Here is a 13007-nt window from a genome sequence, read left to right as displayed (position 1 = left end):
GGTGACAAGCAGGTAGGCTAATTCCAGCAGTTAACAAAAATATCAGAGGAACAGTGGGGGGTGGGGTGGGGGGGAGAAATACCATGGGGAAATAGTTTTACTTTGTGTAATGACTCATCCATTCCCAGTCTCTATTCAAGCCTAAGTTAATTGTATCCAGTTTGCAAATTAATTCCAATTCAGCAGTCTCTCGTTGGAGTCTGTTTTTGAAGCTTTTTTGTTGAAGTATAGCCACTCTTAGGTCTGTGATCGAGTGACCAGAGAGATTGAAGTGTTCTCCAACTGGTTTTTGAATGTTATAATTCTTGACGTCTGATTTGTGTCCATTCATTCTTTTACGTAGAGACTGTCCAGTTTCTCTGTGTGTGTGTGTATATAAATCTCTCCTCTGTTTTTTCCACCAAATGCATCCGATGAAGTGAGCTGTAGCTCACGAAAGCTTATGCTCTAATAAATTTGTTAGTCTCTAAGGTGCCACAAGTACTCCTTTTCTTTTTGCGAATACAGACTAACACGGCTGCTACTCTGAAATATGTTATTACAGTTAATTTTCAAAGCTTGTGTTTGATGCTAAGTCAAGCATGGAGACATACACTCTGTCTGGCTGAAACTCACCCCTGTGCAGAAGGTCAAAATAAGGTCTATGGTCCAGATCCACAAAGGTACTTAGATCCTTACTGCTATTGATTTAAACTGGAAGTTAGGAGCCTAAATATCTTTATGGATCCGGGCTCTAAGTCCCAATTTTAGGGTCCACTGCAATGCATAAGCCCCATACTCAGGTACCACATTTAGGTACCTAAACATTTACAGTAAGTTTCCTAGCTACTTTTCTGCCTCTGGGCATGTGTGCTGCTGCCTCCCTCTAGGGGTCTGGACACCTGTCTCCTGCCTAACTCCCAGCACGATCCATGAACTGAGGAAAGACAGGCATTCACCTGCCTATCTTCCTTGCAGGGCCTGATCCGGCAGCCACCCTGAGCAAGTTTTGGTGCCAACAAGGTTATTTTACAATGGAAAGGAATGTGAGCTATAATGGTTAGAGCAGATGCCTGGTAGGTTGAACTCCCAAATTCGTGATATGACTCTGCTAACGACTGCCTGTGTGGTCTTGGACAAATCACTGAAGTATTGTATCCATTTTATAGAGGTTATCTACCTCAAAGCAGTGTTAGAATTAAGGGCCTTAATCTTCACTTGCACAGAACTCAGTGAGAGAGGCTCTAATTCTTCTCCTGATCCTGGTGGCAACCTGGCACAAGTTAGGGCACAGCAAGGGCTGATCTAATTCATGATAGGTTGTAATGTCCCACCACAGGCCATTATGCCTGTGAAGATCAGCCGGAGTGCAGTGAGGTTCAGCCCTGTCCTCTATACAGAGGAGGGAGAAGCCAGTGACAATGTTTTATCACTATGCCAAGAGACTTCCAGCTGCTCCACTGGCTGCTTTGTGCTGCCTGAGCAGTGGAAAGCTGCTGGAATTGGGGCCAAGGATCTGGGTATGATCTGTAAAGCCTGAGATGTCTGGTGACTTAGAAGAACAAAGTATTATAAATAGAAATGTGGCTTTTTCTTCCTGCCTATTTGATACTTGAAATGCATGAAGGAAACAATTAGCAGAGAGATGTTTAAATGTAAATGCCCCACGTTACTGGGCTGGTCATATACAACCGGGAGGAGCCTACATTTCAGAACCACCATTTGTACCTGTAAGACCATATAGTTTTCTAGACTGATTTTCCCCCTCCAAAAATAGCCATTATTGTTATTTTATCCAGGAGACTGGAGAGACTACTGGTATTATGCTAAATATCTAGCTACCTTTTCAACCATACTATTTCCTAAGCTAATGAATAATAGCAAGGACTTTGTGTTTTAGATGTAAAAAACAATATTAATATAGAACAGAGAATCACTGGTATCTGGTTGATCCATGAATGAAATGGTCTCTTCCTATTCAGAATTAGGATTTCTATTGTATTTCAAACCAAAAAGCACAGCTCAAGCTGTTTGTTAAGAACTTGAGCTTCCAAATGCATCCGAGGAAGTGAGCTGTAACTCACGAAAGCTTATGCTCTAATAAATTTGTTAGTCGCTAAGGCGCCACAAGTACTCCTTTTCTTTTTGCAAATACAGACTAACACGGCTGCTACTCTGAAACCAAAGATAAAATGATACTTCATTAATTGACCTCCCATATCACTACTGAGTCACATAAAAAACCACATGTGAGCTGCATGCCTGGGCTTTGAACTTCATGACTCTATCATGATTAGAGCTGTGCTGGGAGTTTGGGTTGACAAGTTTACAAACCTGTTTTCATTTTTTCTGATCAAAGCTTTTAGAGCGAAAGTTTCAAAGGGTGTTTTTAATAGTGCCCACAAGATATGCAAACACATCAGTTGTTGGTGTGCAAAATCCTACATCAGCAGCCAACTTTTTGAAAATCTTCTCCTCAGAATGGGAAACCAAAGGAGGAGACAAGAAAGCAAACATGTTTCTCTCTTAATTACATTGTAGTCTCTTTGTCTAAAAGGCATTGCCTGAAGCATCCTATATAAAGCTACTGGCAGGAGGCTGATAGATCAGCAACAGCACGTAGTCTAGATATATCTCAAAAGGAAGTGGCCAAACCCATGGCACAGTGGTGTGGGCATTCAGCACTACCTGCAGTGTGCTCAGGAGCTTCCTCTCTCTCCATGCAAGATCCTGTGGAGGGCAGAATAACCACTCCATGTCATGGCTAGAGGTGCTATAGCACTGCTAGGCCTGTCTGTGGGGGTGGGTAGGTGCTGTGGGTTCCAGTCACAAAGAGGGCAATTTTTTAAAAATTGGAATTTAAATGAGTTGGAACTTATTGTGCCTATTCTCCATAGACCTCACTACCTTCCTGTTTGCTTCTAGGTGAAATTCAGGTTGTCTTTGATCTGTCAAGCTCTATGTGGCTTCCCTCCTCTCTCCCTGTGTGCTGATGTAACAATTAGGGCAGCTTGGGTGCTGTCCCTAACAGTTCCTACATTCGAAAATCTGGGGACCAGAGGCACGATATCCTCCACAGATGAAAGAGGCTTTGTAATTCACTTCCCTGGCTGGTCAAAGCTATCCCATGTCTATTGTCCTTCAGAGTATGATATATGGCCCCCTGCTTTCCTTGGGGGCCATGGACTATGGAATGATTAACTAGTTAAGTAATGACATGGGAAGCTCATTGAAATGTTGACGTTTGTCAGTAAAGATGCTGAGCACTTCTGGAAAGTGTTGAGCACCCTCCACTCCCTTTGACTTCAGTGAGCACCTTGCCACAGCGGGCCCTAAGATATGTGCATTGTTTTCAATAGAATAGGTCAGATTTCCATTAGGGAAGTACTGAGGCCCTTGCACAGTTTTGCGCACGCTCTGCCATGCCTACTTTTGCACATGCAGTGGTTGCAATTGCACATCAGAATACTCATTTGTACATACAGCTGCAATAATCACAAGTAACCATGCAAATCTGCATGTAAAACAATGCTTGGGCCATAAACTCATTCAGGAGTAATCTGGCCCTACCAGGGTGAATATGTTGAGCTGGTTTTATAAATAAAGTGAATCAAACGTTGCCTGGAGTTCTGGGAATGCTCAGTCAGGGGAAAGCAGACCCTGTCATTTAAAAAGTTCATTGCACCACTGAGACAAGCTCTTTACAATAATATTGTCCTGGCAGCAGTGACTGTATTTATTCTGTAGCAAGATTCCTTATACTGCTGCCGCTATTTTTATTTTTTAACCTGCATGTGGATGGAATGAAAACAGCTAATCCATTTGCCAGGAGATGGATTGGATGATATAACAGGTCTCTTCTATTTTCAACATCTACAATTCTATGACTCTCAAGCAATATTGACACTTAGCAAGGGACATGGGGGAATATTTATTTACGTCTGTTGAACTTCTTTGTCTACTCTAGGAAAGAGAGACTCTACAGGATTCCAGAGGAAAAAAGCCCAGGAACTGTTGTTGCCAATATAACAGCTAAAGATCCAGATGATGAAGGGATTATCAGCAGACTTGTCTACAGCATCAGTCCACCTAATATGCATTTTGCCATAAATCCATGTAAGACAAACAAAAATACTATTTGTCCTTCAATCTATCTGTACCAAACGTGCCTTTTGGTACAAAGAAAAGAAGCAATCTAGGTTAGAGAAACTCCTTTGGCTCCAGTTTTAAGTTACCTTATTTCCTTCTATCGCTGCCCGTATGAAGAAGCAGCATACTTTATACAGGGTTAATACATTCTTAGGGCCAGGTCCTTGGGTCTGGCTGAGCTGTGCTCAACATGGAAGTGAAAAATGTGGGGGGAAGGCAAAAGTGGCTTAAACTCATCTGATCCTTAGAGCTGTTCCCCCCTGGCACCTCCAGAATAAATTAGTGCAGCCCCACCATTTTCCTAATCCATGTTGGCTGCAAAATTCCCTAAGGGGCTGTTGCGCGGGCTGGAGATTTTCAGGACACACTCCAGCCACTTCCAGTCCTGCCTGCAACATGCGTACTTTGCCAGCGGTGGGCTGGGAGGGAGTGATGTAGAACTTTATGGCAGCCTGGGTTTCCTCTACAGAAGAGGACTCCTCAGTTGCCTTCTTAGGGCAGTTTTATGCCTCTTTGAACCATGAGAGCAATACAACGTGGTCAGATCAGGGGGCTAAGGACTGGGACTTTAATGTCCTTCATGGTGCAGGCTGAATCCCCTCCCAGGATATGACCTACAGAAGCCCTGTAATTAAAATCCATTATTTCCTCCAGGTGAGACATCTCAGAAGACTTGACGAGCTTATATAACAGGAGAGAAACACTTCTGCCCCCTATTTGCCTTCTGCTCATGCACACTGGGCTCTCCTTAAGTCATTTACAGCTGTGTCAGTGAATGCTACCCTTCCAAGCTGGTAGCACTTTCAATCTGATTGGCACAGTTGTAAATGACGACTAAAAGCACAGGACAGTACAGGTTTCAGAGTAGCAGCCGTGTTAGTCTGTATTCGCAAAAAGAAAAGGAGTACCCGTGGCACCTTAGAGACTAACAAATTTATTAGAGCATAAGCTTTCGTGAGCTACAGCTCACTTCAACGGATGCATTTGGTGGAAAAAGCAGAGGAGAGATTTATATACACACACACAGAGAACATGAAACAATGGGTTTATCATACACACTGTAAAGGAGAGTGATCACTTAAGATAAGCCATCACCAGCAGCAGGGGGGGGAAAAGGAGGAAAACCTTTCATGGTGACAAGCAAGGTAGGCTAATTCCAGCAGTTAACAAGAATATCAGAGGAACAGTGGGGGGTGGGGTGGGAGGGAGAAATACCATGGGGAAATAGTTTTACTTTGTGTAATGACTCATCCATTCCCAGTCTCTATCAAGCCTAAGTTAATTGTATCCCGTTTGCAAATTAATTCCAATTCAGCAGTCTCTCGTTGGAGTCTGTTTTTGAAGCTTTTTTTGTTGAAGTATAGCCACTCTTAGGTCTGTGATCGAGTGACCAGAGAGATTGAAGTGTTCTCCAACTGGTTTTTGAATGTTATAATTCTTGACGTCTGATTTGTGTCCATTCATTCTTTTACGTAGAGACTGTCCAGTTTGGCCAATGTAAACCCATTGTTTCATGTTCTCTGTGTGTCTGTGTGTATATAAATCTCTCCTCTGCTTTTTCCACCAAATGCATCCGATGAAGTGAGCTGTAGCTCACGAAAGCTTATGCTCTAATAAATTTGTTAGTCTCTAAGGTGCCACGGGTACTCCTTTTCTTTTTGCGAATACAGACTAACACGGCTGCTACTCTGAAACCTGTCATTATGCAAGGCACTGAATTTAGCCGTATAGAGTGGAAATCTGTCAACTTCATGAAAAAACTCGCACAGATACAGACAGACATCATCTTCCACTCCAAATGCAAACAGATGGACATCATACCGAAAGGACTGAAGGTAAAAAATCCATTACAATCTACATACCACACAGACTATGCTGACAGCTTGTGCCACACACTCTCAAAGAAACTGCGGAACCACCTGATCAACATCCTCTACAGCAAACAGGGAAAGATTAAGAATGAGCTCTCAAAACTGGATACTCTCATAAAGAACCAACCTTCCACACAAACTTCCTCGTGGCTGGACTTTACAAAAAATAGACAAGCCATTTACAAAACACACTTTGATTCTCTACAAAAGAAAAAGGACACTAAGCTATCTAAACTACTATATGCCACAAGGGGCCACAACAATGGTTCCCGTAACCCACCCAGCAATATTGTTAATCTATCCAACTATACTCTTAGCCCAGCAGAAGAATCTGTCCTATCTCGGGGCCTCTCCTTTTGCCCCTCCACCCCCACGAACATGATACAGTTCTGTGGTGACCTAGAATCCTATTTTCGACGTCTCAGACTCAAGGAATATTTCCAACACACCTCTGACCAACATATTAACCCACAGAGACCTTCCTGCCAACACTATAAAAAGAAGGATTCTGGGTGGACTCCTCCTGAAGGTCGAAACAGCAGCCTGGATTTCTACATAGACTGCTTCCGCCGACGTGCACGAGCTGAAATTGTGGAAAAGCAGCATCGCTTACCCCATAACCTCAGCCATGCAGAACACAGTGCCATCCACAGCCTCAGAAACAACTCTGACATCATAATCAAAAAGGCTGACAAAGGAGGTGCTGTCGTCATCATGAATAGGTCGGAGTATGAACAAGAGGCTACTAGGCAGCTCTCCAACACCACTTTCTACAAGCCATTTACCCTCTGATCCCACTGAGAGTTACCAAAAGAAACTACAGCATTTGCTCAAGAAACTCCCTGAAAAAGCACAAGAACAAATCCGCACAGACACACCCCTGGAGCCCCGACCTGGGGTATTCTATCTGCTACCCACGAACCATAAACCTGGAAATCCTGGACGCCCCATCATCTCAGGCATTGGCACCCTGCCAGCAGGATTGTCTGGCTATGTAGACTCCCTCCTCAGGCCCTCGTTACCAGCACTCCCAGCTATCTTCGAGACACCACTGACTTCCTGAGGAAACTACAGTCCACTGGTGATCTTCCTAAAAACACCATCCTAGCCACTATGGATGTAGAAGCCCTCTACACCAACATTCCACACAAAGATGGACTACAAGCCGTCAGGAACAGCCCCGATACTGTCACGGCTAACCTGGTGGCTGAACTTTGTGACTTTGTCCTGACCCATAACTATTTCACATTTGGTGACAATGTATACCTTCAAATCAGCGGCACTGCGATGGGTACCCGCATGGCCCCACAGTATGCCAACATTTTTATGGCTGACTTAGAACAACGCTTCCTCAGCTCTCATCCCCTAATGCCCCTACTCTACTTGCACTACATTGATGACATCTTCATCATCTGGACCCATGGAAAAGAAGCTCTTGAGGAATTCCACCATGATTTCAACAATTTCCATCCCACCATCAACCTCAGCCTGGACCAGTCCACACAAGAGATCCACTTCCTGGACACTACGGTGCTAATAAGCGATGGTCACATAAACACCACCCTATATCGGAAACCTACTGACCGCTATTCCTACCTACATGCCTCTAGCTTTCATCCAGATCATACCACTCGATCCATTGTCTACAGTCAAGCGCTACGATATAACCGCATTTGCTCCAACCCCTCAGACAGAGACAAACACCTACAAGATCTCTATCATGCATTCCTACAACTACAATACCCACCTGCTGAAGTGAAGAAACAGATTGACAGAGCCAGAAGAGTACCCAGAAGTCACCTACTACAGGACAGGCCCAAGAAAGAAAACAACAGAACGCCACTAGCCATGACCTTCAGCCCCCAACTAAAATCTCTCCAACGCATCATCAAGGATCTACAACCTATCCTGAAGGACGACCCATCACTCTCACAGATCTTGGGAGACAGACCAGTCCTTGCTTACAGACAGCCCCCCAATCTGAAGCAAATACTCACCAGCAACCACACAACAGAACCACTAACCCAGGAACCTATCCTTGCAACAAAGCCCGTTGCCAACTCTGTCCACATATCTATTCAGGGGACACCATCATAGGGTCTAATCACATCAGCCACACTATCAGAGGCTCGTTCACCTGCACATCTACCAATGTGATATATGCCATCATGTGCCAGCAATGCCCCTCTGCCATGTACATTGGCCAAACTGGACAGTCTCTACGTAAAAGAATGAATGGACACAAATCAGACGTCAAGAATTATAACATTCAAAAACCAGTTGGAGAACACTTCAATCTCTCTGGTCACTCGATCACAGACCTAAGAGTGGCTATACTTCAACAAAAAAGCTTCAAAAACAGACTCCAACGAGAGACTGCTGAATTGGAATTAATTTTGCAAACTAGATACAATTAACTTTAGGCTTGAATAGAGACTGGGAATGGATGAGTCATTACACAAAGTAAAACTATTTCCCCATGGTATATCTCCCTCCTACCCCACCCCCCACTGTTCCTCTGATATTCTTGTTAACTGCTGGAATTAGCCTACCTTGCTTGTCACCATGAAAGGTTTTCCTCCTTTCCCCCCCCCTGCTGCTGGTGATGGCTTATCTTAAGTGATCACTCTCCTTTACAGTGTGTATGATAAACCCATTGTTTCATGTTCTCTGTGTGTGTGTGTGTGTGTGTGTGTGTGTGTGTGTGTGTGTTTGTGTGTATATAAATCTCTCCTCTGCTTTTTCCACCAAATGCATCCGTTGAAGTGAGCTGTAGCTCACGAAAGCTTATGCTCTAATAAATTTGTTAGTCTCTAAGGTGCCACGGGTACTCCTTTTCTTTTTACAGGACAGTACAGAATCAGGCTCAGTGACTTTTTCTTCTTGCTAAATGCTTTGGATTCCCTATGCCTTTTGGGCTTAAAGTGCTACACTCCCCATTAGTACACTATGAAACACAGACCGCGTATAAACACATTCTGTCACCCTCTTCTGGCTCTTTACCTATAGTAATATGTGGCTGACAAGTTATCCTGTTTGAACAGCGGCAGATGAAAGGGTATATAACCAAGAAGTGAATGAGTGAAGACAGAACTTGATACACTAGAGGTGGTTTTGGAATTAATTGATAAACTTAACAGTAACAAGTCATCGGGACCAGATGGCATTCACCAAGAGTTCTGAAAGAACTCAAATGTGAAATTGCAGAACTATTAACTATGATTTGTAACCTGTCCTTTAAATCAGCTTCTGTACCCAGTGACTGGAAGATAGCTAATGTAATGCCAATATTTAAAAAGAGCTCTAGAGGTGATCCCAGCAATTACAGACCAGTAGGTCTAATGTCAGTACTGGGCAAATTAGTTGAAACAATAGTAAAGAATAAAATTGTCAGACACATGGAAGAACATAAATTGTTGGGCAAAAGTCAACATGGTTTCTGCAAGGGGAAATCATGTCTTACTAATCTATTAGAGTTCTTTGAAGGGGTCAACAAACATGTGGACAAGGGGGATTCAGTGGACATAGTGTACTTAGATTTCCAGAAAGCCTTTGACAAGGTCCCTCATCAAAAGCTCTTACATAAATTAAGTTGTCATGGGATAAGAGGGAAGATCCTTTCATGGATTGAGAACTGATTAAAAGACAGGGAACAAAGGGTTGAAATAAATGGTAAATTTTCAGAATGGAGAGGGGTAACTAGTGGTGTTCCCCAAGGGTCAGTCCTAGGAACAATCCTATTCAACTTATTCATAAATGATCTGGAGAAAGGGGTAAACAGTGAGGTGGAAAAGTTTGCAGATGATACTAAACTGCTCAAGATAGTTAAGACCAAAGCAGAGTGTGAAGAACTTCGAAAAGATCTCACACAACTAAGTGACTGGGCAACAAAATGGCAAATGAAATTTAATGTGGATAAATATAAAGTAATGCACATTGGAAAAATAATCCCAACTATACATACAATATGATGGGGGCTAATTTAGCTACAACTAATCAGGAAAGAGATCTTGGAGTCATCGTGGATAGTTCTCTCAAGATGTCCATGCAGTGTGCAGCGGCAGTCAAAAAAGCAAACAGGATGTTAGGAATCATTAAAAAAGGGATAGAGAATAAGACGGAGAATATCTTATTGCTCTTATATAAATCCATGGTATGCCCACATCTTGAATACTGTGTACAGATGTGGTCTCCTCATCTCAAAAAGATATACTGGCATTAGAAAAGGTTCAGAGAAGGGCAACTAAAATGATTAGGGGTTTGGAACAGATCCCATATGAGGAGAGATTAAACAGGCTAGGACTTTTCAGTTTGGAAAACAGGAGACTAAGTGGGGATATGATAGAGGTATATAAAATCATGAGTGGTATGGAGAAACTGAACAAGGAAAAGTTATTTACTTGTTCCCATAATATAAGAACTAGGGGCCACCAAATGAAATTAATGGGCAGCAGGTTTAAAACAAATAAAAGGAAGTTCTTCTTCACACAGCGCACAGTCAACCTGTGGAACTCCTTGCCTGAGGAGGTTGTGAAGGCTAGGACTATAATAGGGTTTAAAAGAGAACTAGATAAATTCATGGAGATTTAGTCCAGTGAGGAATGGTGTCCCTGCCCCTGTTTGTCAGAGGGTGGAGACGGATGGTAGGAGAGAGATCACTTGATCATTACCTGTTAAGCTCACGCCCTCTGGGGCACCTGGCATTGGCCTCTGTTGGCAGACAGGATACTGGGCTGGATGGACCTTTGGTCTGATTCAGTATGGCCATTCTTATGTTCACTACATCATAGCTGAGAATGGTTCTTACTTATACGTAGATCTAGAGATGCCTTGAGAGCACTAGAAAATGAAGTTCTGTCTTTAGCCACAGAGCAGGGACAGCATGAACATTAGCAGTGCACGCTTCCCAACACTACTCTGCCAATATACCTCACCCCTGACTTACAAAGACCCCTACTAGGGTGAGAGGGTAGGCCAGTCTCCATGCCTGGTCATTTATTGGCTTCTCTGCTGAGGCTGTCAGCCATCATAGTATTTTTGTGCTGTGGACACTTATCTGCTAAGGGTTACATAAAATGCATCAGTTTATTTCAGATCACTAAACAAACAGCTGTGAAGTGGAGGTAGGGAAGGCTGTATATTTATCACCAGTTCCCTGAGCCATCAAGTCCTTAAGGAGAACAATACAGTTAAATATGAATTCTTGTCATTTCCTTTCCGGTAGTATCTAACGTCTCACTCTTTTCCTCTTAGTCACTGGTGTGATTTACGTGGCTATGCGAATAGATCGAGATGCTGCTCCCCTACATCTACATCCTAACATCTCATTGGTCATTCATGTGGAGGACAGTCCCAGTGGTGGGCAAACGAATGAAATAGAGATAACCGTCATTATTGAGGATCTCAATGACAACCCACCAGAATGTAGCTTGTACAACTTCAGGTACTAAGCCACTCACAGTGTCTCTCACCAATATGACAGGGCCAGTATGTGATGTAGGCCACCCTAGTTAGGCACCTAAATCCTGCATATGTGTGTTCAAATGGGCACTCCCTATTGGCTCCTACTGGTAAGTGTTGACTGTGTGTGCTAAGATGCAGGGCTCAAACATCCTGTTGGCTCAGGTTTGAAAATTGGGCCCAAACATCTGTGCCAAATCAGGCGTTTATTTATCTCTTTCTCTCATTCAGATGCCAATCACCACAGCATCGAGGGGCCATAGACTGTATATAATTAAAAGTAGCATCATTTCTGTCCAGAACGGGGGCAGACTTTTCACCTCTCTCATTTCATGCTAATTTATTAAATGGGATCATGCTAAGCGGTTGACTTTCAGACTGTTCCGGCTGTTGTTAATTTTAACCTTTGCTCTCTCCTTTACCAACTCCCTTCCTTTGTCTGCTATCTTCATGTTCCTGGCCTGCAAACTCTTCAGGGCATAGACCATTCTGTCATTATACACAGTTGGTGTGCAGTTGCAAGCACTATCGATTACCATCAGTCCTGCTATTTTCTGCTGGACAACTATCATTCAGACTGTATGTGTGTGGAAAGGGAGGATAGGTGGCATCGTGACATGAAGGATTTAGAATCTTTCACAGTTCATGGGGCTGACCATGGTGTTATTCCATTTTTGTGCTGTTGTCAATAGAGCTGGGAGAAATTTTTCACACTGTTTATTTGCCCCTCCCCCCCCCAAAATGCAACTTTAGTCAGCATGAAACTATTCACAAATTGGACAGGAGTTTTCCAGTTTTAATAAAAAAAGAATGGAGGGAGGGGGAGAATTGGATTGACAAGGAGGCTTTGGCACCATTCACAAAATGCTGTAGGGGGAGGCAATTCCCTTTTAATCTTTAGCCCAGTGATTAGGGTACTCATTGAGATATGGGACTGCCCCCCAGCCACTAAAACTTTTGATTTGCTGAATTTTTTCAGTTTGATACAAACTGCATTTTATTCCACAATGTTTCAGAACTACCAGGAAACCAAAAAGTCAGTTAGTCACACAGCTCCAGTTGTAAGGCCCATTGGATGTATTTTTTGTCAAATCTTTTCAATTCACATTTAAAAGACCCAGTCCTGTAACCCATCTATTTGTGAAACTCCAGAGAGAGTCAATGGGATCTGTGATTGAACAAGGACTACAGAGTTGGATCCCAGGGCTTGGTTCTGATCTCATGTCCAGTTTTATATCAGTCTAACTCAATTGACTTCAGGGGTGTCACTCTTGAATTACATTGGTGTAACTGAGAGCAGGATTGAGCCCTAAGCACTTTGTTTTTAAAAAACTACAGTACAGATTTAATAAAAAAAAAAAAAGAATCAAAGTGACAGGCAAGAAACTCACTTTAAACCAGTCACGTCTGATTAGATTGAACTCCTAGATATTTATTCATTCTTCAGGAAATGAGAGAAGAGCTCTCTAATTAAAGCATATTGAAAAAAACAGAATAGCATTAAGTGAGATAGGAAATCAGCCCAGCAAAAATTAGTTTAGTGACAGG

The 13007-nt window shown here is 42.9% G+C and overlaps 1 protein-coding gene across 2 annotated transcripts in view; it reads left to right on the top strand.

Annotated features, from left to right (window-relative positions):
* Nucleotides 1–13007, top strand: part of CDHR3 (cadherin related family member 3) — a 72680-nt gene that overhangs the window by 22212 nt on the left and 37461 nt on the right. For both annotated transcript variants that reach the window (XM_043497159.1, XM_038373993.2), the window contains exons 7-8: nucleotides 3947–4095; nucleotides 11253–11442. In XM_043497159.1, coding sequence (XP_043353094.1) covers nucleotides 3947–4095; nucleotides 11253–11442 — 339 coding nt within the window. The remainder of the gene's footprint in view (nucleotides 1–3946; nucleotides 4096–11252; nucleotides 11443–13007) is intronic.

Source organism: Dermochelys coriacea, chromosome 1 (assembly GCF_009764565.3).
Source record: "Dermochelys coriacea isolate rDerCor1 chromosome 1, rDerCor1.pri.v4, whole genome shotgun sequence".
In the NCBI taxonomy this organism is placed as follows: domain Eukaryota; kingdom Metazoa; phylum Chordata; order Testudines; family Dermochelyidae; genus Dermochelys; species Dermochelys coriacea.
This window is presented reverse-complemented; position numbering and strand designations above follow the sequence as displayed.